The sequence below is a fragment of the Euwallacea similis genome, chromosome 2, assembly GCF_039881205.1.
Source record: "Euwallacea similis isolate ESF13 chromosome 2, ESF131.1, whole genome shotgun sequence".
Classification (NCBI taxonomy): Eukaryota; Metazoa; Arthropoda; class Insecta; order Coleoptera; family Curculionidae; genus Euwallacea; species Euwallacea similis.
Genome location: NC_089610.1, coordinates 768,122 through 789,976, shown reverse-complemented (window position 1 = coordinate 789,976; position 21,855 = coordinate 768,122). Strand labels below are relative to the sequence as shown.

Genomic DNA, 21,855 nt, shown 5'->3' with positions numbered 1-21,855 from the left:
AAATATTCGACCCTCGCACATCAACGTTGTATCTATCGTACTCGAGTCAGATATCGTGGAAACCAAAGCACATTAATTTTTTTGTGTAAAATTGGCATGTATTACTAATGTTTTCCAAATCTATTTTTAACGTTGTTATATTCGATTTGTGACTTCAAAATATTAACGGTTACGCATAAATGTAGACGTAGCCATACGTATAGACTACACAGTCTATACAAGTACTATCGTTATTATATTAAATAGGTACTTAAATATATTGTTGGGACCACATTTCTAATTTAGATTGTAACCTTAAAATATACACACCATTAAGTCTTGAACCTCCTAATTATTGTACAACTACGTGTTAACCATATTTGCAAGTAAAAATCCAAATGCCCAACAACATCTTTGTCTTCATGTTTGTTATTATTTTTTGTCTGCAAAATAACAAACCTTTGTCCATTATAAAATACAATCAATTAAATAAACTATAAACCTTGTTTATATAGGGTGTCCAAGACTTTTGATGTTGTGTGTATTTGGATGACCCGAGAAAAATTGTTATACGACACATAATTTCTTGTTTAAAATTTATAAAGAAACCTCAGGCTGTATGTATGTAGTAGCAACCCTCTTTTGGGCGGCACGTAGCGAGGGTCTTTTGTGTAACTTTATACCATTTAAAGATAAAGTCAACCGCAAAGGTGGGTGTTCCTAAAATGGGGTTTTCCCGCTCGTAAACTGCCAAAAGGCGATTGTTCCATTTTAAAACGATGGTGGAGCCTAGAATTTTTCGAATCTCTCGAATAATAAATGCATTATTGGAACTTGATTTTGTGTATTTTTTACTTAGGGAAATCGATTTAGTTTCAGCCACATGTCAAAAACATTGATTTATCTGCATTATAATCAGGATTTTTTCCGCTAATTCTTGTTTCTGGTAAGCAGACTTAATAAGCTTCAAGACCGGAGAGTAATCCAACGTAACATCCAAATAAAAATTAAAACTCAACATTTACCAAAGCAGTTACCATTATGATTTTAACCAATATACAAATTTTTTTTGAAAATGAAGGTGCAAATGCATCCTATTGGCCGTATCTTTTGTACGGAGAAATACCTGATTTGGTAATATCAGAAAGGTGGGAACGAAAAGGATGGACAGCCATTATATTTGACTATAGAGGGTGCCCCTCGAACATGAGTCTCTATCCGTATCTTGAAAACTGTGACTAGAAAAAAGTTGAAACTTGAGTATCATACTAAAGGGGAGGCGATCTATTGATTAAAAATATTTTCATGAAAATACCACTTCCGGTTTTATCGAAAATGAATGTCAACTTGTTTATTTTAAATGGAACACCCTGTATATTATATAAAATTTCAATTCTGTGGAACATTATGAACATTTTTCATACATAATGTTCTTCTATACCTAATTTTTACGGTTTCGAAGATATTTAGAATTTTCCAAAAAAAATTAGTTGGAGCCATTAATGTATTTTCTAATAATTCGAAAGTGGCTAAGTATTTTGCAATGAAATTCTACGCTATTGTAGAAAATGCTTTACAGTCTTGGATCAATGAGTTAAATCAAGCATTTCCCTACAGGGTATTCAAAAAGATAACCCAAAATTATCATGCAAAAATTGTAAGAATCTCTCATTTTTTAAATAGGAATCCCCTATTTTTTCATCGAATACATATTTAACACCAAAAATAAGTACTACTTTCAATTCATTTGTTTATACCTAAATCTAACCGTTTTCATTTTATTTAAAAAAAACACTTTTCAATGTTCAATACTCAACAATTTATTTTAAATGACGTCGAGAGTTACTAAGATGGTGCTGCTCGCCACAATTTAAGTATGGTGGCACCCGTAAATTATACAAATGAAGATTACCTCAATATGTTTATTATTCATGGTGAATGTAACAAAGTATTAACCAGAACATGTCATACATTTGGTATTCGATATCCATAAAAACCGAAGCCATCACGAAAAGTCCTCAAACGCATAATAGATCATTTTAAAACGAGCGGATCTGTCAAAACACCTTACAGAAGAAACACACCTATTGTTGACGACGAAATAATTGAAATGGATAGTTAAATAAAAATAAAGTTTAATACTATAATAGATAATTTTAAGTAATAATGTTAATACAGAATTTAAACTATCATTATCAAAAAACAATCACTTCAATAAATGTTCAAAGTTATATCCTTGAACTTCTAAACACTTTTCACATCTTAGGATTAACTTTCTATGGGTGGTTCTTGTTATTAAAAAGGAATCTAAATTATCAAAGGCAGTTCTAACTCTTTCCATGCAGTTTTTTATAGTTCTTAATGTAGTTATATAAATACTATTTTTAATTGTTCTTCAAATGAAATAGTCGAGAATTGAGAGGTCGGGTGATTGGGGCGGCCACAAGTTAGGTCCACTATTCGCTATCCATTGGTCATAAAACATCTCTTGTAAAAAGTTACTAACCAAATAACCAATATGAAACGGTGCTTCATCACGTTGGTAAAATAATCGTCGATATTCTGTTAATAACAAATTTTCAATGTAAATTTGTTCAAAATTTCTCAAAAAATTTAAATATCTTTCACCTACAGAAAATAATAATTATTGAAAAAGTAATTTAATTGAAATAAAAAATATTATTTACCATTTAAGTTTTCTTGATAAAAATGCAATTTAACTACTCTATCGTTTCTAATGGCACAAAAAACGTTGATCTGCCAACATTCTTGGAAGTTTGGATTGTTATCACTCCATTAATGTGAATTATACCTATTGAAAATACCATTTTTGCTAAATTTTGCCTCGTCTATCCAAATAAGACTGTCCAAAAATATTGAATCTTCATAATAACGTTTTAAAAGAAATTCACAAAAAACTATTCGTTTTGTTTCTTTCAAGTGTTGCACTAAACTAATTGAATATGGACCAAATTTATGTTTTTTAAGAATCTTATGAATGGTACTTTTTGATAAATTTGACTGCAGAGCAATTTGTTTCAAGAATGTTGTCGGATGTGCTTGATAATGATGTGATATCACAAAATTGCAGTTTCAATTATTTCGTCGTCAACAATAGGTGTGTTTCTTCTGTAAGGTGTTTTGACAGATCCGCTCGTTTTAAAATGATCTATTATGCGTTTGAGGACTTTTCGTGATGGCTTCGGTTTTTATGGATATCGAATACCAAATGTATGACATGTTCTGGTTAATACTTTGTTACATTCACCATGAATAATAAACATATTGAGGTAATCTTCATTTGTATAATTTACGGGTGCCACCATACTTAAATTGTGGCGAGCAGCACCATCTTAGTAACTCTCGACGTCATTTAAAATAAATTGTTGAGTATTGAACATTGAAAAGTGTTTTTTTTAAATAAAATGAAAACGGTTAGATTTAGGTATAAACAAATGAATTGAAAGTAGTACTTATTTTTGGTGTTAAATATGTATTCGATGAAAAAATAGGGGATTCCTATTTAAAAAATGAGAGATTCTTACAATTTTTGCATGATAATTTTGGGTTATCTTTTTGAATACCCTGTAGGGAAATGCTTGATTTAACTCATTGATCCAAGACTGTAAAGCATTTTCTACAATAGCGTAGAATTTCATTGCAAAATACTTAGCCACTTTCGAATTATTAGAAAATACATTAATGGCTCCAACTAATTTTTTTTGGAAAATTCTAAATATCTTCGAAACCGTAAAAATTAGATATAGAAGAACATTATGTATGAAAAATGTTCATAATGTTCCACAGAATTGAAATTTTATATATTATACAGGCTGTTCCATTTAAAATAAACAAGTTGACATTCATTTTAGATAAAACCGGAAGTGGTATTTTCATGAAAATATTTTTAATCAATAGATCGCCTCCCCTTTAGTATGATACCCAAGTTTCAACTTTTTCCTAGTCATAGTTTTCAAGATTCGGGTAGAGACTCATATTCGAGGGACACCCTGTATAGGTAGATATGAATCCATGAATGATTTCTTGTTTAAAAATATAATAACAAATAAACGTAATTTTTTGAGGCGAACAAATTCTTCTGACTTGGTTCAGGCGTACCGGCGTGCAAGAGTTTACTGAAAATTCTTGGAATTTCACAACGAAGCACAAACACACCCCAGATGTGAGAGGCTGTTACAATATTTAAATACCGGTAACAGTTTCGAACAAAGACCACTGTTCTTGGCCTAAAACCACCCTGCTCTATGATAGAGATAATAACAATATCCGAAAGTTGGGCCGTAAATAAATCACTGCCGGGCAAGGGATCTATTTGTGCACACCCACCCAGACAGTATTTTTGGAAACGGCCCATGGCTCAAGATGTTTTTAAGCCATGAAATAATATGTGCTTGGGATTTACCTGCGCCAGCATTAAAATCCATGGAATTGTTTATAGCACGCAAGTACCTGTTTTATGAAAACATGCGCCTAACAGAAAGCAGAATCTCGTAAACAAAATGGGTGATGTGTGTTTGATTATTAGAAGCGATTTTTATGTCTCATAAAGGTTATTACAATAAATAGAGAGTACCTCTAAATCTATGAGAATATTTACGGGTAATTTCATTAAGGCCGTTAGCGCCAGACTATATCTAAATTATCGAAAAAATTGCTGTTTTACATAGGTAATTATATCCCCAATTTATTTGCTGATGAGAAACGGATGTACATTTCATTGATGGTAAACTCGTCGAACGAACACCAGATATTGAAGGCAGAACGTTTAAATCAGGATGGCTGTTTGGCGGAGCAGTTAAAAATTAACCTTTACGACTGAACGTTCCAAATCAACATAGAATGTCACATAAGTACGAATTTTATGAACTTCCGTGCGACGTAAAAACCTTCTCGTAAAACGTCCAATAAATTGGACACCGCAAGCTACAAAAATCATTTATTCCCGTTTATTTCGGAGCAGATGCCACTGCCTGAACTTTTATGAAGAACCACCGCACGTTGCAGTCATGGTAAGATCTACACAAGTGTGGTTCAAAAAAACGAAGTCGTCTATCGCTTCTGTGTGATTTCTGAGCTGATGGTGACTTACCGAGCAGCGAGAACTATCACATTAATGAGGAATACAGTGATTGCAGTCTTCATGTCATCACGAGACGAATAAGATCATTGTTTTTGGTTTTATGTGGTAACATTAGATCCTAAAGCCTCTCGTGCGTGATAAGAAATTATGGCCTGAAATGGTTATTGACGCACTACAAATCGAGTTGAAGCATTTTATTCATCTGTTATTAGACATTTCTAGATACTTTGTCCAGCTGGTTGATGGCTGCCGTGTGCCGTCTTGGGGAAGAGAGAAATTGGTCATATTTTACAAACCGTAAAATGCAGTAACTTCGGAAAAAAATATAATTCATTGAGGATTATGGAATTAGAACAAGTTTCAATGTTCCTTCTAAATTCAAATATACATATTTCAATTTTAGGAAGTTAATGAGAGAGACGCAAAGTTGATAGATGTACCAATGAATTTTTACCATACGCGTTCTCTAATAAACTTTAGAAATTACATCTGAATAAAGCAGAAAATAAACTACGTTTCAGAACTTAAGGATATTTGTACTTGGTCACGCCATATGCATTACGATATATTTTGGAAAAAACGACAACAAAAAATAAATTGAATTTTAAATTTAAAGCGTTTTGCCTTAAAAATTTTTGGTGCCATGGCTAGAAGAAAAGTAAACTCCGACACTAATAGAGCTATTGGAATGATGCAAGCTGGAAGAACTTAAACCGAATTTGCTGCTTCGTTTCAAGTTTCACAAAGTGTGATTGTGTAAGTGAAGTGTAATTAGTCCGTTGGTGAAAAGGTATAGGGAGACAGGGTCTATTGTCGAAAGGCATACAAAAGGCAGGAGTCGCAAAACAACCCTACAACAAGACCGTTATTTAACCATTACTGCTCGAAGAAACATTTTGATACCACTTCATTAACTATCTGCAAGGCTGCTTGCTGTCTCTGCAATCAATGTTAACCGCTCTACAGTAATGAGGCCATTGAGGAAGTAAATATTGTCAGCAGAAGGCCATTGCGAAAGGTACCTCTCACTCAAGTTCATAAACGTAACCGTTTGCACTGGGCAAGAGAACATTAAAACTGGGACCTCGAATGGCACAATGTTCTTTTTATTGACAAGTTCGGAGATACAGCCGATTTTCAGATAGTCGACGGGTACATGTTTGGACAATGCTACTAGTACTGAGAAGTCGCTGATATTGTCAACCAGTGTATGCATTTGGTGGTGGCTCAATAATGGCCTGGGGCGGAATATGTTTTGGATGACGTAGAAATTTTTATGTTTGTAAAGGAAACATGAATGGTCGATAATATGAAGAACACATTATTAACAACGTATTGCCAAATTTTTTTCAATAAATTGGAAGAAATTTAATTTTTGTGTACGATAATGCGCGACCACATCGCAGTAGACCGGTCCTTCAAGCTATAGAAAATAAAAATATTGAACATGTATGGTTATCGCCGATGTTCTCTGACCTAAACTGTATTGAGCACGGATGGGACATGTTACAAATGGCACTTGACAAGCATCATCACCAACCAGAAAACTTGGAACAATTACAACTTCTACCACAACTATGGCGATAAATACCTCAAAAACAATTTGATAACCTAGTAAATGGCATGAGTGGGAGGTGCTAAGCAGTCGTTGATAATTATGGAGGTCGTACTTTATATTTAGAAAGAAAATTTACAATAAATTATATAAATTTTTAATAAAATATTTATGCGGTTCGGACCAGAACTATGTTTTCTCATTTTTCGTAAGTTAAAACACACGAAATGTATCCGATTTATCAATAAAAGCCTTTCACAAAGGAATGAAAACGATAATACTTATTTTTTTATTTTAATAAACATGAATTTTTCACTAATTTTTTACAATATCCTTAACTTATGAGACGCAATTTACATACACAAATTTAATATTTGATGATTCACAAACACAATAATATTCGGAACTCTTAATTAACCTTTCATGCCTTGAATATCACATTTCAGCCTTGCTGCCACAATTTTTAGGACCCTCTCTTCCACGCATATTAAAACCAGGCCATAACCAATTTTGTCCCCTAATTAGAATCAACTTCAGTTTCCTGTTGTCATTCATTAGTGGTGAACTGAAAGTTATACCTGCCTTATCCCTTATAGGGAGATCTTAAAACCAAGAGTTTTCGCTTCATTTTAGGCATCTATTTCCGTTTATGGTTCGGTCATTAGACTCCAAAGTAATGAAGACACAGAAATGCAAACTAACATTTAATCAATTTAACAAGAAATGTATAACTAAAAAATATACAGGGTGTTCCAAAAAGGTTGTGTCAAACTTAAGGAGATTATAGGGAATAATACCGTGAATAATTTTTGCGTAGAAACCCTTAATAAAAATGAGCCGTTTTGGCTCCAGAGTAATTTTTGTTCAAAAGATTTCAATGTTCAACTAAAGTGGATAGAATAAAAACCAATAAAATGAATACTTTTTTGTCTCCTAACTTCTTGAGTTATTGAACAATGCGTACGTCCCTATGGCTGTACGAGATAGAATTTGGTTTCAACATTACAGGGCATTGCACGTTTATTCATCTAAACCTGCATTTTTATGGGAGATGTATCGGAAGCGACAAAATTATGAGGCGGCTAGCGCCAAGTCCCGATTTAAGTCTGATGGATTTTTTCGTCAGGCGTTACATCAAGTCGCTGATTTGTGAAACTTCTGTAGCCGCCCACTAGGACTTATTGAAAAGAGTGATAGTAGCCTCTTTTTTTGTGCAACAAGATCCGCACATCTTAAAACGAGTGCACGATTTAAAGATTCAAAGATCAAATATATGTAATCAGGTTGGGAGACATCATTTTGAATGCGTTATAATTAATAAAAATGAATTAAACATCGAAGTCTTTTAGTGTCCATGGGCTAATAATACGTTTTTGAACAAAAATAACTCTGGAGCGAAATGGTTCATTTTTGACGAGGTATTTCTCTGCAAAAATTGTTCACTACAAGGACTCCTGTAACCTACTTAAGTATAGCACAACCTTTTTAGAACGCCCTGTATACTCAATATGTATTAATTAATAAACAATTAAGACGTATTTATTAATACAAGACCAAAGAGCGTTGTGGTAAAGGCGGGGCACGACAACCTTACCATCACTACCACAGCAGAGTCACTTGAGGCCAAGAAGTGGTTTAAATCTAATGGATTGATGCTGAATGCAGACAAGACAGAGAGGACGGGGTTTGTTCTAAAGGACGTGAGGACATTAAATGATCATTTGCTCGGGACCAGATTTCTTGGAGCTTTTATTGATGCGAAAGCCCAGCGGGATATGCATATTGAGGATGTAACCTCAAAACTGGATGAACATTTGTGTGTGAATAGTGAATAAGAAGTTAACAAAAAAACATTTCAGAAAACAACAGATACAAACAGATCTAGATTTTAAATTCATTTTATTTCAATAAATAATACTTTTTTATTATTCTTTATGACAGAACTTTGAGTACCAACAACTGAATGTTAACTGCATAATCAGTTCCTGTACCTGTAACTGTTCCTGTTACTGTACCTGAATTTGCAGAGAATAGCTTTGTAAATGAAATAGATTACCTTGATATCAAAAGTGTTTAACATTTGTTGTCATATTTTAATTTTAATGAAGAAAGAAGAAATGAAACAGCTGACAAGAATATACTTATAAGTTTTTGCCGTTTTAATCCGTCTGCTTTGGTTTATTATTATCCTCATTATAATAGTTTACATAGATAAAAAATGGAACAGAAGTAATGAATCAAATGAGATAATTTCGTAAGACGCTAAAAACTGTAAAATTGTTAAGTCATAAATAAATAATCATGGCAAAACAGAATGACTAATTGTATCATCCGCATTTAAAGCTGGCATACCTGGTTCTTTGGTTGTTGGTGGTTCTTGGTGATGTCATCATTTGCCTTTTTTCGTTTATTACATGAGGTTAAACGAAGACAAAATTTGTTACATATCAATCCTGTTACCGTAAATAGTACATTAGGCTCTGGTTGTGGTTGTCATAGAGTCAGTCAAAAAAATCTCCATACACCACTTTTTATTCAATATTTTTTCGATATGAATTTTTATTTGAACTAAAATATAAGGAAATCTATCAAAAGAAGTATCAGCAGTCTCTTGAGAAGTAATTAAATTGAGAAGAAAGTAAATTCATTTAAAACATTTCATTTGAACGTTAGAAAATGAAACGGTTGGGGCAACAAAAATCTACGCAACAGCTCATTTTAAATTCGAGTCATAGATTGATTTAAATAGTAGAGATAAATTGTAGAGTTCAAATGGACAACATTTGATTTTTTTATTTTTGGGATTTAATTACAATCTTATGTTTTATCGTATTTGGAACTTCGCTTTTGACCGTCAACTGGACCATACTCTGAACAGTCACAAATATTTTAATGCAGAGCTAAGAAATGTACGTTTACTCTCGTACATTGATAATCGCACTCTTGCTTGGATGAAATAATTGCTAAATTTGCGTAACAAAACATTTTGATACAGAAACATAGAACTTTTTCAAGGATCCACGTTAAAGGCTCTATGTGTAATAATAACGAAGTTATATACACCTCAGGAGTTAACAATATTTATTTCCATTTTTCCAACTTGTCTCGAAAACCGTAATAATTGTGAATTTCTTTTGCCAGATTAAACCTCGGAATGCACATTTCTTCAAACTACAGTAATGGAAAAATATAGAACTTTAGAAAAATTAACATAATTATAATTTTAATAGTTATAGATATTTAGACATAGGTTCAATATGAAGACAGTGTACGTCCAAACACTTCTAAAAAATAAATTGTTTATTTTTATTATTTTGTGGAATTTTATATTAACAATAGTAATTTTTTTGTGGAAAAAAGTAGAGGAATTTATCAAAGTGTAGCAAATATTTTCCTTAAAATTTATTTTTTTCGTGATTTATCGTTGAACAAATCGCCTCGAGGAAAAAATTTATCACTGGAAATAAAAAAACGTGTTAATTTATATAGAAGTGGGCAAAGCAACCAAATATTGCTAAAATATTTAATTTAAACAAGTCCATTTTTTCTCAAATTATCTGACAATTTTGAATGTCTGGGAATATTGGTGTAAAAAAGAAGTGTGACGCCCAGGAAAACCAATCGTTACCAAGACACACAAATTTTAAAAATTGCGAAGGACGAACCATTTCTAGGATCGAACAAAATTAAGGGCCGTGTTTTTGATCAGCTCGATGTTGAAGTAACATGTGGAATAGTAAAAAACAGGTTACTTGAAGGCAAATTATATGGAAGAAGACCAGCCATAAAACTTCTATTATCCGAAAGAAATAGACGTGCCCGACTTAATTTTACGCGATAACATCTTCATTGGAGAAAGCAGGACTGGAAGAGTGATTTGGAGAGACGAATCAAAGATTTCTCTACTTAACAGTGATGGTATGACCTTAGTGAGGAGTCCTGAAAATGAAAAACTCAATCCAACATACACCTGTTCTACAGTAAAGCATGTAGGTGGGCCGGTAATGGACTGGGGTCGTTTTTCTGGCTATGGTGTTGGCCCCCTTTACAAAATAGACGGTTATATGAAGATTTCAATGAAAAGAAATAGTGCCATGTGGGGACGATGTTATGCCCTTAAGACACATTTTTCAATAGGATAACGATCCAAAACACATGTCCAAATATGTGAAAGAATGATTCAGGAGAGAGGGAATATGCGTTTGGAATCTTCCGATTTAAATTTCATTGAGAACCTCTGGGAAATCTTAGACCGGAAAATTAGAGATAGAACTTATAGGAATCAAAACAAACTGTTCACTGCTTTAAAAGACAGATGAATAACTATGGATTCTGTTATCCTGACCAAATTAATAAGGTCCACGACAAAAAGATGTGATGCTTTAATTAAAAACAATGGATATTTTCTAAAATATTAAAATTTTTCCACATAACTTGTTTTGTGAAAAAGTAAATGAATTTTCTTACATGCTACTCTATTTTTTTCACCAAAACATACTATTTTTAATATAAAATTTCACAAAATAATAAAAATAAACACATTTTTATGTAAAAGTACTTGGATAAATACTGGCTTCATATTAAATCTATATATAAATGTTTATAACTATTAAAATTCTAATTGTATTATAATTTTTCAAAAGACGTTCTACAACTTTCAACTGCTGTGTATGTCTGCAAGAGAGTACTCTCGTTTTTGAGGTTTTTCGTCCGCCTAATTCAAAAGTGGTAATTTTATAAAAATTTTATCTAAGAAATAATTTTCACGCAAACCAAGAAACTAACAAATATTCTATCTTTAATTGATCGTTTCCATGGAAATTATCCTATTGATAAAGTTACCTAGATGTTGATTTTTCGGCACTTAATGTCTAATTTTCACACAAATAATTAAAAAACACTAATTTAACATAACCAGGTGTAACTTTTTTATATACAAAATCTTTGGTCGCAATTGCCCTGCGTTTGCTCATAATATACAATTATTTGTTTAATCTAATTAATATGATAATTACTTTTTTTGCATTTATTGAATGTTCAAATCACCTTCCATTTTTTGCACATCCTAAAAGCTCAGGAAAGTTTTTCGCGAGCGCTGGATTCACACATATTGCCCAAAAACATCACTAACACCAAAATTTTCTGAGATTGAGGACAATATATGGTAAAGAAAGTCTGTATACCTGGCTGCCAGTTTCAATGTTTGAATTTTAGACAATTTTCTCAGGGAACGTTATAGTGCGTTTTCCGAAAGAGGCGAAAATGTCGTTCAGGCTGTGCGCCCTTTGCCTTCCTCTGACGTTAGCCATTACTCGTTGATTTTGAATTTGTTCGTACTGGTAAAGTTACCTAAAAGTTGATTTTTAGACATTTAACGTCTCGCTTACACAAAAGTAACTAAAAAAGATACTAATCTAGCGAAATCAGCAATAAATATTTTTGATACAAAATGTTTAACCACGATTTTCTTGCGCTTACTTATACTGTACAAATATTTATCGAATTAAATTAAAGTAACACTTACTTTTCTTGCACTTATGTAGTGTTTAAATCGCCCTCCATTCTCCACATGCTAGAAACCCGGGAAAGTGTTTCGTGAGCGGTATAGAAGCCCAAAACATCACTATCACCAGGACTTTCTGAGGATGTCGACAATACATGGTAAAGGAAGTCTATATACCTGGCTGCCAATTTTAACGTCTGAATTTTAGACAATTTATCTGGGGGCAACGTGAATGTTCTTTTTCAAAGGGGCGAAAGTGTCGTTCAGGATTTGCATCTTCTGCCTTCCTCTGACGTTCGCCACTAGTCGTTGATTTTAAATTTGTCCCTATTGGTCAAGTTACCTAGAAATCGATTTTTAAACATCTAATGTTTATCTTAGATATAAATAACTAAAAAATACTAAGATAGCGAATCCAGCAATATACTTTTTGAATACAAAATTTTTGATCTCAATTTCCCTGCGTTTGCTCATAATGTACAATTATTTATCGAATCAAATTAAAGTAACACTTACTTTTTTGCACTTATGTAGTGTTTGAATAACCTTCCATTCTCCACATTCTAAAATCCCCAGAAAGTGTTTCGTGAGCGGTATAGGAGCTCATATCACGATCACCAGGACTTTCTGAGAATGGCGATAATACACGGTAAAGAAAGTTTATATACCTGACTTTTAATTTTAACGTCTAAATTATCTGAAGGCAACATTGGAATGCTCTTTCTCAAAGGGGAGAAAGTGTCGTTCAGGATTTGCGTCTTTTGCCTTTTTATGACATTCGCCATTACTCGTTGATTTTGCATTTGTCCCTATTGGTCAAGCTACCTAAAAATCGATTTTTAAATATCTAATGTTTATCTTAGATATAAATAACTAAAAAACACTAAGCTCGCGAAACCAGCAATATATTTTAAATACAAAATTTTTAGTATTAATTCCCCTGCGTTTGCTGATAATGTACAATAATTTGTCAAATATAATTAAAGTAACACTTACTTTATTTGCTCTTATTGAGTGTTCAAATCACCCTCCATTCTCCACATGCTAAAAGCCCGGGAAAATTTTTCGCGAGTGGCGTAGGAGCTCAAAACATCACTATCACCATGACTTTCTGCGGGTACCGACAATACATGGTAAAGGAAGTCTATATACCTGGCTGCCAATTTTAACGTCTGAATTTTAGACAATTTATCTGAGGGCAACGTTGGAATGCTCTTTCTCAAAGAGGCGAAAGCCTCGTTCAGGCTTTGCGTCCTCTGTCTTTCTCTGACATTAGCCATTACTCTTTGCTCTTGAATTTTTTCGTACGTCAGAGGAGCTTTTTTCCTCGATTTCGGTCTCCCTAACATAGAATTCTGATCGTCCGAATCCAGACTTTTTCTCTTCCGTTTGAAAACTCTAGTTTTTAGCAAAGGCAGTTCGTTGTCTTCCGGTTCAACTTTAATGAAACCTCCCTGATATTGCAGGTACCTTGAAGCGTAGTTGTCCTGCACCCTGTATTGGTCGTAGTATTTCGGGGCTGTATAATAGGAATACGACATTGAGGTGGAATAAACGTTGAAGTCATTTTGACCTTGTTCTGCTCCAGGTAAAATTAATTTACACAAGGAATACTGCTCGTAATCAGATGAAGATGACGGGGACAAAGATTCGATGTGACTATTATACATTTTTCAGGGTTTCTATATTTAAAACTATATAACTCACTCGACGCAGGTATAATCCACCGAAAGACAGTCAAGTTAACACTGGATGCTCCCACTGTCTGAAGTTCTCCCAGTAAACGAGAAAGAAGATGCACGAGATGAGAGAGTTCCCACCAATGAGATGAGAGATCATCCCAGTCTCCTTGAGTACTCTTTTCTGTCTCTCTCAAAGTCGAAGCTAGAACTATCTCTCTCTCGCGTTAGGATTTACGAATTTTAAGTCTTCCCATTGAAGTTTTAAGAATTTCCGATATTGTCGTTGTTTCCCTCCATTATATTGGTCTATAGCCAATTTTTAGTTTTACAGCAGGCTCTAGTTACAAGTAGGTATTCAGTTTGGATAAACAATTTTGCGAAAGTGTACTATTAAAATTTTTGCAAACTGCTCGTAAATGTAACTAAGTTAATGTGAAAATTTCAGGACATAGAAACAAAAAGTTTGATTAAAGTAGAAGTTGATTTATTTATAATGTACAGTTTTTTTAAACCTTTGTGTAGTCGCATTGAAAACGACCTGTTTGTTTAAGGACAGTTATATTTGCGATATTTTTATTGAAACAGTACGACTATTGAATCATTGTAGAAAATCCGTGTTTTTGATTAATAGATAACGATCTAGCCAATAATAATCCTTAGGTTAATGGTACGTATATGGATGTTTGTTGACTTTTAGTGCTCAAGTTCTTTGTAACGTAGAAATCACCCTCTTGCGTTCTTACGCTCTTAGTTGAATTAGCTCCTTTCTTTTGTAAACCCGATTAAAGTGACACTATTTAACAGTACAATAAATTGTTTGTAAGTTCTTATTGAGCTTTGCGTGAGTTCGAACAAAATCCACGATACCAAACTGGTGTCACAAGTGGAAATATTACAGCATATCTATTCATGGAAGGACTCTTTTCTTAAATTTCATCTTCCGGGATAATGCAGCCAGCTGGTTTTAAATAGGTGTCCGCAGATGCGTGCATGGGTTCTTAAAAGAGCACTTTTGCTTCAAACAATAAAACAAATAGACAAATTTCATGGTGATCTAGGCTGATATGAAACACTCCATTTTCACCGGTGGTGAACGATGAAAGTCTCCCGCTGAGAGATTTTATATCTTGACGTGTCTGATAAAGTACCGCCGAGTGCCATCATTAATGAGGGTTCCCCTTATACCAGGAATATTTTCTTATGATAATTTTCATCTGAAGCGAACTAAAAAGGATCGTTTTCTCTTATACGTGTCACACTGTGTCTAAATCTAAGTGAAATAATTGATCATAATTCGGGTTTGAAGCTGTTTTTTGCCCCTCGGAGCTGTCAGAAGTAATAATTTAAAGTTAAAATGGAAATTTGTGAGAAAGGCTGAAATAACTTCCAAAATATGAATCTATTGGAGTCTTGAAATGAAGTTGTTTATGGGTATTTCAATCAAGATAATGCTTTTGCTGATTTATTTTCTGGGTCATAAAGGAATGTGACAACTTGCAACATACCATCAACGCCTGAAATTTCCCATCCTAGTAGGGGCAACTTCGAAAACTCTCTAAATACGTCCCTCGTTTCTAACGATAAATTTATGTAAATAATTTTTTACACTAACAAAATGAAAAAATAAACAAACATATTAGTATACCTTGAATTCTTAAAATCGTGGAGACTTAAACAGAATTTTCTCTCATTTTAAGCTAGGTGGGCCTAAACGATTTTTAACTCAGCCGATCTAAGAGTTAGTGACCAATGAAAATACGTTTATATCTAACCATGCGCACGAATAATTGAACAATTGGCCGATTAGAAAATGTATGTCCAGGGACAGATTGCTGATCCGATTGTAATCGGCCGATGTACATATGTACATATGTCTATAATTTTGAACGGAATCGTCCGCACGAGACCCTATTTATGGACACCTATCGCAAAGTGGAAAAAACAAAGTACTGACATAATCTCATCTTTTTGTATTGCGTCATTTAATGTTTATTGTTTTGTAATGTACCCTTATGCCACGCCCATGTTCATCACCATTTTTAGCAATATATTCAATTCTTTCCTTGCTAGGAACACTTTATCGTATCTGATTTTGGTATGTCATGAAGGGCGAAAAAAAAGGATCAAGCCATGCAATGTATCAAAAAACCCCAAAGACGTCCCGCAATATAGGTCTAACAATTCACCCAATATTAAAAAAAAATTACGTTACCGTCCATTTTCCAACATTTTAGTCGAAATTTTGAAATGCTCTATACATCTAATTGCACCTCTGTACAACCTAAAGGAATGACGCCTCATGACGAATAGATCAAGGACGACACCTTTCACCTTTGGTGGAAAATCCAAAATCAACAAAGAAATATCAAAATCGTACTGTTACTAATATTAGAATCGTTCTCATCATAGCTAGTTCACTCAAACTTTGTTTGCAGCAGGGAACCTCGATGCATTCTCTCTCAGAGGCTGTTTTTTCGTTTTTTCCCGAAAAGTCACGTCTTCCTTTGGCACAGCTGGTGAAATATAAGCGAAATTGCAGACCATTTGGAGTGTTAAAGGTGGTATATAAATCCTTCTATTACAGTCGGTAACTTCTATTCATCCCCTCGAACGTGATAGGAAGCATCGCAGAAGTGGAAGGCCAACAAGTGTGAACGTTGCCGCCCAAAGATCACCGGCAAATTTCGGGTTCAATTTTCAAATTACCCCCCAATAAAGTGTGGGAATTTTTCTGTCGATTTGCACTTTATAGCCCGGTTCTTGATCAATTCGCATCATTGTTTACGACAGGGTTGTTTTTTACCTTTTGAAGACATTCAAATTATTAATGATTGATGAATTCAGGAAAAAAATCTCCATACTGATGATAGGATGGTTTCTGTACCCAGAAGTACCGCTAATGACGCATTGCTTGTCCTCTTGGGTCCTTTTGCAGCTGTTGCTGCTCTCCCATCGCACCATATCCGGTTTTCAATATTACCAGTTGTGTCTAATAATTTACGTTGCTTTGACGCCTATGTTTCATCGGTGTTGTATTGAACTTGCGATGGTGCTTATCTCGTTACTCGATGTTTTCCGCACCTTGAAAATCTGATAAATGAGAATCACAAAAAGTGAATTCCTGCTATTAAGTTCTCTTTGACAGCTCGTAAACCTATGGGGTGCAAATATAGCATTACCGGCAAATTACCACGGTAGATAAAACAAGTTGTGTCAATCTTTGGGAACCGTTTGTTTAGGCATTTTTACTAAGGTTTATGACGTGGAATTCCCCGCTCTAAATCATAGTTCTTTTCGAAATTGCATGCCATAAAAGTCATCCGTGTCGCAAAGAATAAAAAGGTTTCGAGCGTTTATCCAGAAATAATCAGTTTTAAGGGACATTTTTATCTAACTGTGTATTGCAAAAGTGCATAGTGCGAAGATCAACATTCCAATTATACAAATTCGATTTTTTTGGTCCGGAAATTACTATGACTCGCTATTTAAATATTCGACCCTCGCACATCAACGTTGTATCTATCGTACTCGAGTCAGATATCGTGGAAACCAAAGCACATTAATTTTTTTGTGTAAAATTGGCATGTATTACTAATGTTTTCCAAATCTATTTTTAACGTTGTTATATTCGATTTGTGACTTCAAAATATTAACGGTTATGCATAAACGTAGACGTAGCCGTACATATAGATTACACAGTCTACAGTGAGTCAAATTAATATTGAGACACAAATTAATAAAATAAAAACGCTTCCATAAATTAGGACAAATAATTTTGTTTATGTTGGTCTTCATAGACCTTAATAGAATATATTTTTACGAACATATGGGTAAACAAAAAATACATGGAACGAGAAATAAACTGTGATTCCGCAAAATTGAAAAAAATATCTCAACTTTTCAATGCAAAATTAATATTGGGACAGCACGCATATCATTACATAAATATCGTAAAAAAGACACAAACAAGTTCGGGCATGAATAACGTAAATAACAGTTTTTTCCTAAGTAGGAAAAAATACTATTTTGTGAGTTTGAATGTTATTGTATATCATAAAATTTGAGCTATACTTATGTCGCAAAAGATCAAAACACTTCCGATGCGCAGCGTCAATTAGTTATTTACCATAATGCAGAAGGAAAATCGTGTGGTGAAATATCGAGATTGTTTAATGTTCTGAAAACCACAGGTTGAAACATTTTACAACGTTTTAAGACGGAAGATAGAATCGATTTAAAAAAGCAGAAAGATCGACCCAAAAAACTATCGGTGTATGAGAAGAGATTTATTATCCGTAAGGTAGAAGAAAATCCCAGAACAAGTACCCCAATACTACTGACTGAACTAATCTGAACAGGACAGGAAATAAAGTCTCTGCTCAAACCATCCACAATTTAATAAAAAATAGGGATTACCATTCTTGAACGGCTAGAAATAAATCTCTTATAAGTAAAGCGAATCAAAAAAAACGTCTAGATTTCGTGGAGAAACATCTTATCAAAGAGGAAAGTTTGTGGGAAAACGTTATTTTTTCTAACGAATCGAAATATAACGTTTTTGGGAGCGACGGTAAAGTGAAGATATAGAGAAACCCCAATACGGAGCTCCAACGTAAAAATATAAATACTACAATGAAACACGGAGGAGGGCACGTTATGGATTGGGGGTGCTTTTCGGCACAAGGCACTTAGTATTTCATCACTTTTTGGTATTCATAGAAGGGAACATGAATGCAGGCAAATCACTTTATACAGATTTTACGGGAAAATTTGCACGCAAGAGCCGAAATATTTGGTATCCGCAACACATTCCAACACTACCAAGATAATGACCCCAAGCATAAAGCTCGCAAAACGAAGGAATGGTTATTATACAACTGTCCTAAAGTATTAGAAAATTCTCCACAATCCCCTAACTGCAACTCTATAGAAAATTTATGGGACTATTTCGACCAAAGAGCACGCGAGCACTCAATATCTAGCAAAATGGAGCTGAATTTAAATTTACAAGAAGAATGGCAGAAAATACCTGATATTGTTAAAAATTGGTTTCGTCTATGCTTTAAAGATTAGTTGCCATTATTAATGCTGTTGTGATACCAGTCGGCGATCTATACATGGTCGACACCACAATGTTACTTATCAGGATTGAGACAGCTTTCTAACTCAGTAACAACTCTTTATTTCACTAGTATTTTAAATGAGAAAAAATAAAATAGTGCAAGTACTTAGTTATGAATGAATAATCCTTTTTGAAGGTGTTGAGACTAAGCCCCAGAGGTAACACAATACCCCTTTCCAAAGGCCCCTCTGCTACTTATATGTATGGAGAACTATATATGTATATTATATATATGCATACAATTGATAATGTAATTTATCTAAATTAACTACTAAGGGTAGTTGGAGTCAAACAAAATATGAACCTTTGGTCTAAGCTAATTAGTTCTAGATGATTCTCATACATTGATCAAAGGATAGTGTTTCATGTAAGTATTATACAAACAACATAATTGTTCTGTAACATCAATAAGGATAAGGACGTATATGATACCTCCCCCAATAAGAATTTTGATGTTTTTTTCAAATTAAACAATCAAAATTTCCTATTCTGCCATTGAGAAATAAATTTTCTATTCTTAGGATAGTATAGAATAGTACATTAAATTAGTAAACACACATCTTTATATCTTGAAAGGTGATAACCCACTGATAAGAAAACAACACTTCACATTCGTAATCGTCCTTCACTAACAATTCTTCTTGTACGCATTTCAGGATTATCAGCCAATGATCGAAGGGAAGTAAGGTGTGAAGAGATTTCCATGCGATATTCATTGGCTTCATCTTGATTTTGGGTGTGGTGAAGGTGTTGGAATATCATTTGGTCTATTTGCCTTTCATTGATCTCGAACCTTTCGTTGTGGTTTGTTATGCATACATTGGGAATACCACAATAATGTGGTCGTTTTGGAAAATATTTGCCTACTATAGGTAACCAATGGCAACTATAACAGCAAAACAGCGATTGGAAAACTAATGCGAAAATTATGATGATAGGAATTATGATTGACGACCAGAACGTTAATAAAAATGATTACTGGAATTTTCCTGTTAAGAATTTGTCGAATTGGTCCAATTTTTGCTGGGAATGGCAAAGGTCATTCAAATTATTTAGATTGAGGGTTGTCACTTTTACTAGTTTTGTTGTCAATGGTTTTTTGAAGTGAATGCAGTAATCATCTTTGCTTAAATCGAGTTTGGGAATAAAGTTTGTATAGTTTGCCGTGTAGTTGGAAGCAGAATATATCACTGTTGAAGAGGTGTAACACTTGCAAGCGGATTCCATGTAAAATATTCCGTTGCCTAGGAGTTTAACGTTCATAATATTAGAATTTGGTTTATTAAAACTTATTAAAGCATTGATGTTCTTCATCATCATGATATATAACTACCTATTTAGTGATAAGGAATGCCAAATCTGCATTTCGGCGTGGATATTTCGTGCCAGATAGTCTTCTGGTAGTTCATTGATGGTGGTTTGTGACCGGAATATTGTTTCACATACAGGCCTCTCTAGTAATAAGTGTATGGATGCTTTTAAACAAATGTAGTCTTTATCGGATATCTTATTACAATTTAATAAATATCTCAATCGACTGTAATATCTTTTTGTCGTAATAAGTAGTAAAAAGGAATAGAGAGAATCTATTATACAGGGTGAGTCTTAAGTAATGGGACACAGAGCAACGATGGATTTATGACATGAAAATAATGCAATATAGCTAAATTTATGTAATTCCAAAAGTTGATAATAACTGAGATACAGGGTGTCAAAGTTGAAAAATGAAATCAAATTTTCTTTAATATCTCTGGAACAGTTCGGGCTAATTTCACAAAATTTCTTATATAGGGGTTTTTGGAGATGGTCAATTCAAATTTATCGACGATTTCGGAGTAACTTCTAGATTGTGCCACAATCGACAATTAGGAATCATTTAAACCATTTAAACTTTTTTGTGCCACGGTGTATGTCATTTGGACTCATTAAAATTTGTTCCCCTACCTTTTCTAGTTAAAAAAGTTATACTTTATTGGTGTCGCTAGGAGCAACGGTTTTCGAGAAATTCAATTAAATAACTTAAATTCTCATTTTTTCTACTTGTTGACATGTAACAACATAATTTTTTTGTATTGTTAAAAAAGCACAAAGATAATATGAAAACAATTTAATACCGTAGTTGGTCTTCTATTGACATATTTATTTAAGTTCCAAACGAATATATTAACCGATCTTGTAATTCTTATCGTTTAAGAAATAGCCATGATAGCACATCGGATTTGGAACACACTGTATATTCTTTTAATAATTACATAAATAAATATATATATATATATATATATATATATATACAGGGTATTTCAAATTCGACCCTCACCATTGGGATCTCGGAAACTAGAGGAGATACGAAAAAGTTTAAATGGGGGCAAAGTTGCGCAATCTAGTGCATGATCGAATACCGTTTTCAAAATTTTAATTTTCCGAGTACTTCCGAAGATATCCGAGAAAAACTAAAAATTGGAGAATCCATTTTTATTTTTTTTTAGCGTTATTTGACAAGAAATGTTAAATCCGTAAGCACATTTTCATTGTCACTTTTTCTCAGCTACACAATGACATATTCAAATTTGCGATCCGACGTTTCGTCTTTCGGCTACCATCATCAACTTTATTTTTTCTTATGGGCCCCATATTGGATTTTTCGACAAAAAAATAGTGCGTTTCATTCTGAATTCATTGATATAGAACTTCTTATAATTTACTTTTTTAAAAGCCGAAATATTTAAATAAAAAGAAATATTACATAGTTGGCCTTGACTCCATCGAAAGACTTTCTTTTGTTCGCGTTATATGACAGAACTTCTCAAACGAATTTAGAGCGTGTGCAGATTTCCAATGAAAATGAGTTTCCGAAGTGAAGAAAAACGAGATATGTTAAGACTTTATTACAAATTTGATAGGAACAGTACGAAA

At 33.5% G+C, this 21,855-nt stretch overlaps 1 protein-coding gene across 2 annotated transcripts; it reads right to left on the bottom strand.

The window, feature by feature from the left end:
• Positions 1 to 11,198: 11,198 nt before the first annotated feature.
• On the bottom strand, positions 11,199 to 13,839 carry LOC136419229 (twist-related protein 2-like). 2 transcript variants are annotated; one of them, XM_066405434.1, is made up of 3 exons: positions 13,291 to 13,839; positions 12,160 to 12,315; positions 11,199 to 11,984 (listed from the first exon to the last, which is right to left on the bottom strand). In XM_066405434.1, the coding sequence occupies exons 1-2, from the start codon at positions 13,806 to 13,808 to the stop codon at positions 12,171 to 12,173; spliced, it is 663 nt and encodes a 220-aa protein (XP_066261531.1). In that variant the 5' UTR covers positions 13,809 to 13,839; the 3' UTR covers positions 11,199 to 11,984; positions 12,160 to 12,170. The 2 variants fall into 2 exon arrangements, 1 of the variants encoding a protein (XP_066261531.1); XR_010753087.1 differs by lacking the exon at positions 11,199 to 11,984 and adding an exon at positions 12,655 to 12,963 and having other exon boundaries at positions 12,171 to 12,481; positions 13,135 to 13,839.
• Between the last annotated feature and the right edge of the window lie 8,016 nt (positions 13,840 to 21,855).

What these genes read in the sequence shown, in the direction of transcription:
- LOC136419229 (XM_066405434.1), bottom strand. Translation starts at nt 13,808, where the DNA reads ATGTATAATAGTCACATCGAATCTTTGTCCCCGTCATCTTCATCTGAT. An exon ending in ACGTTAAAATTGGCAGCCAG is followed by an intron (nt 12,316 to 13,290) that starts GTATATAGACTT and finishes ATTGGCAGCCAG; the next exon opens with GTATATAGACTTCCTTTACC.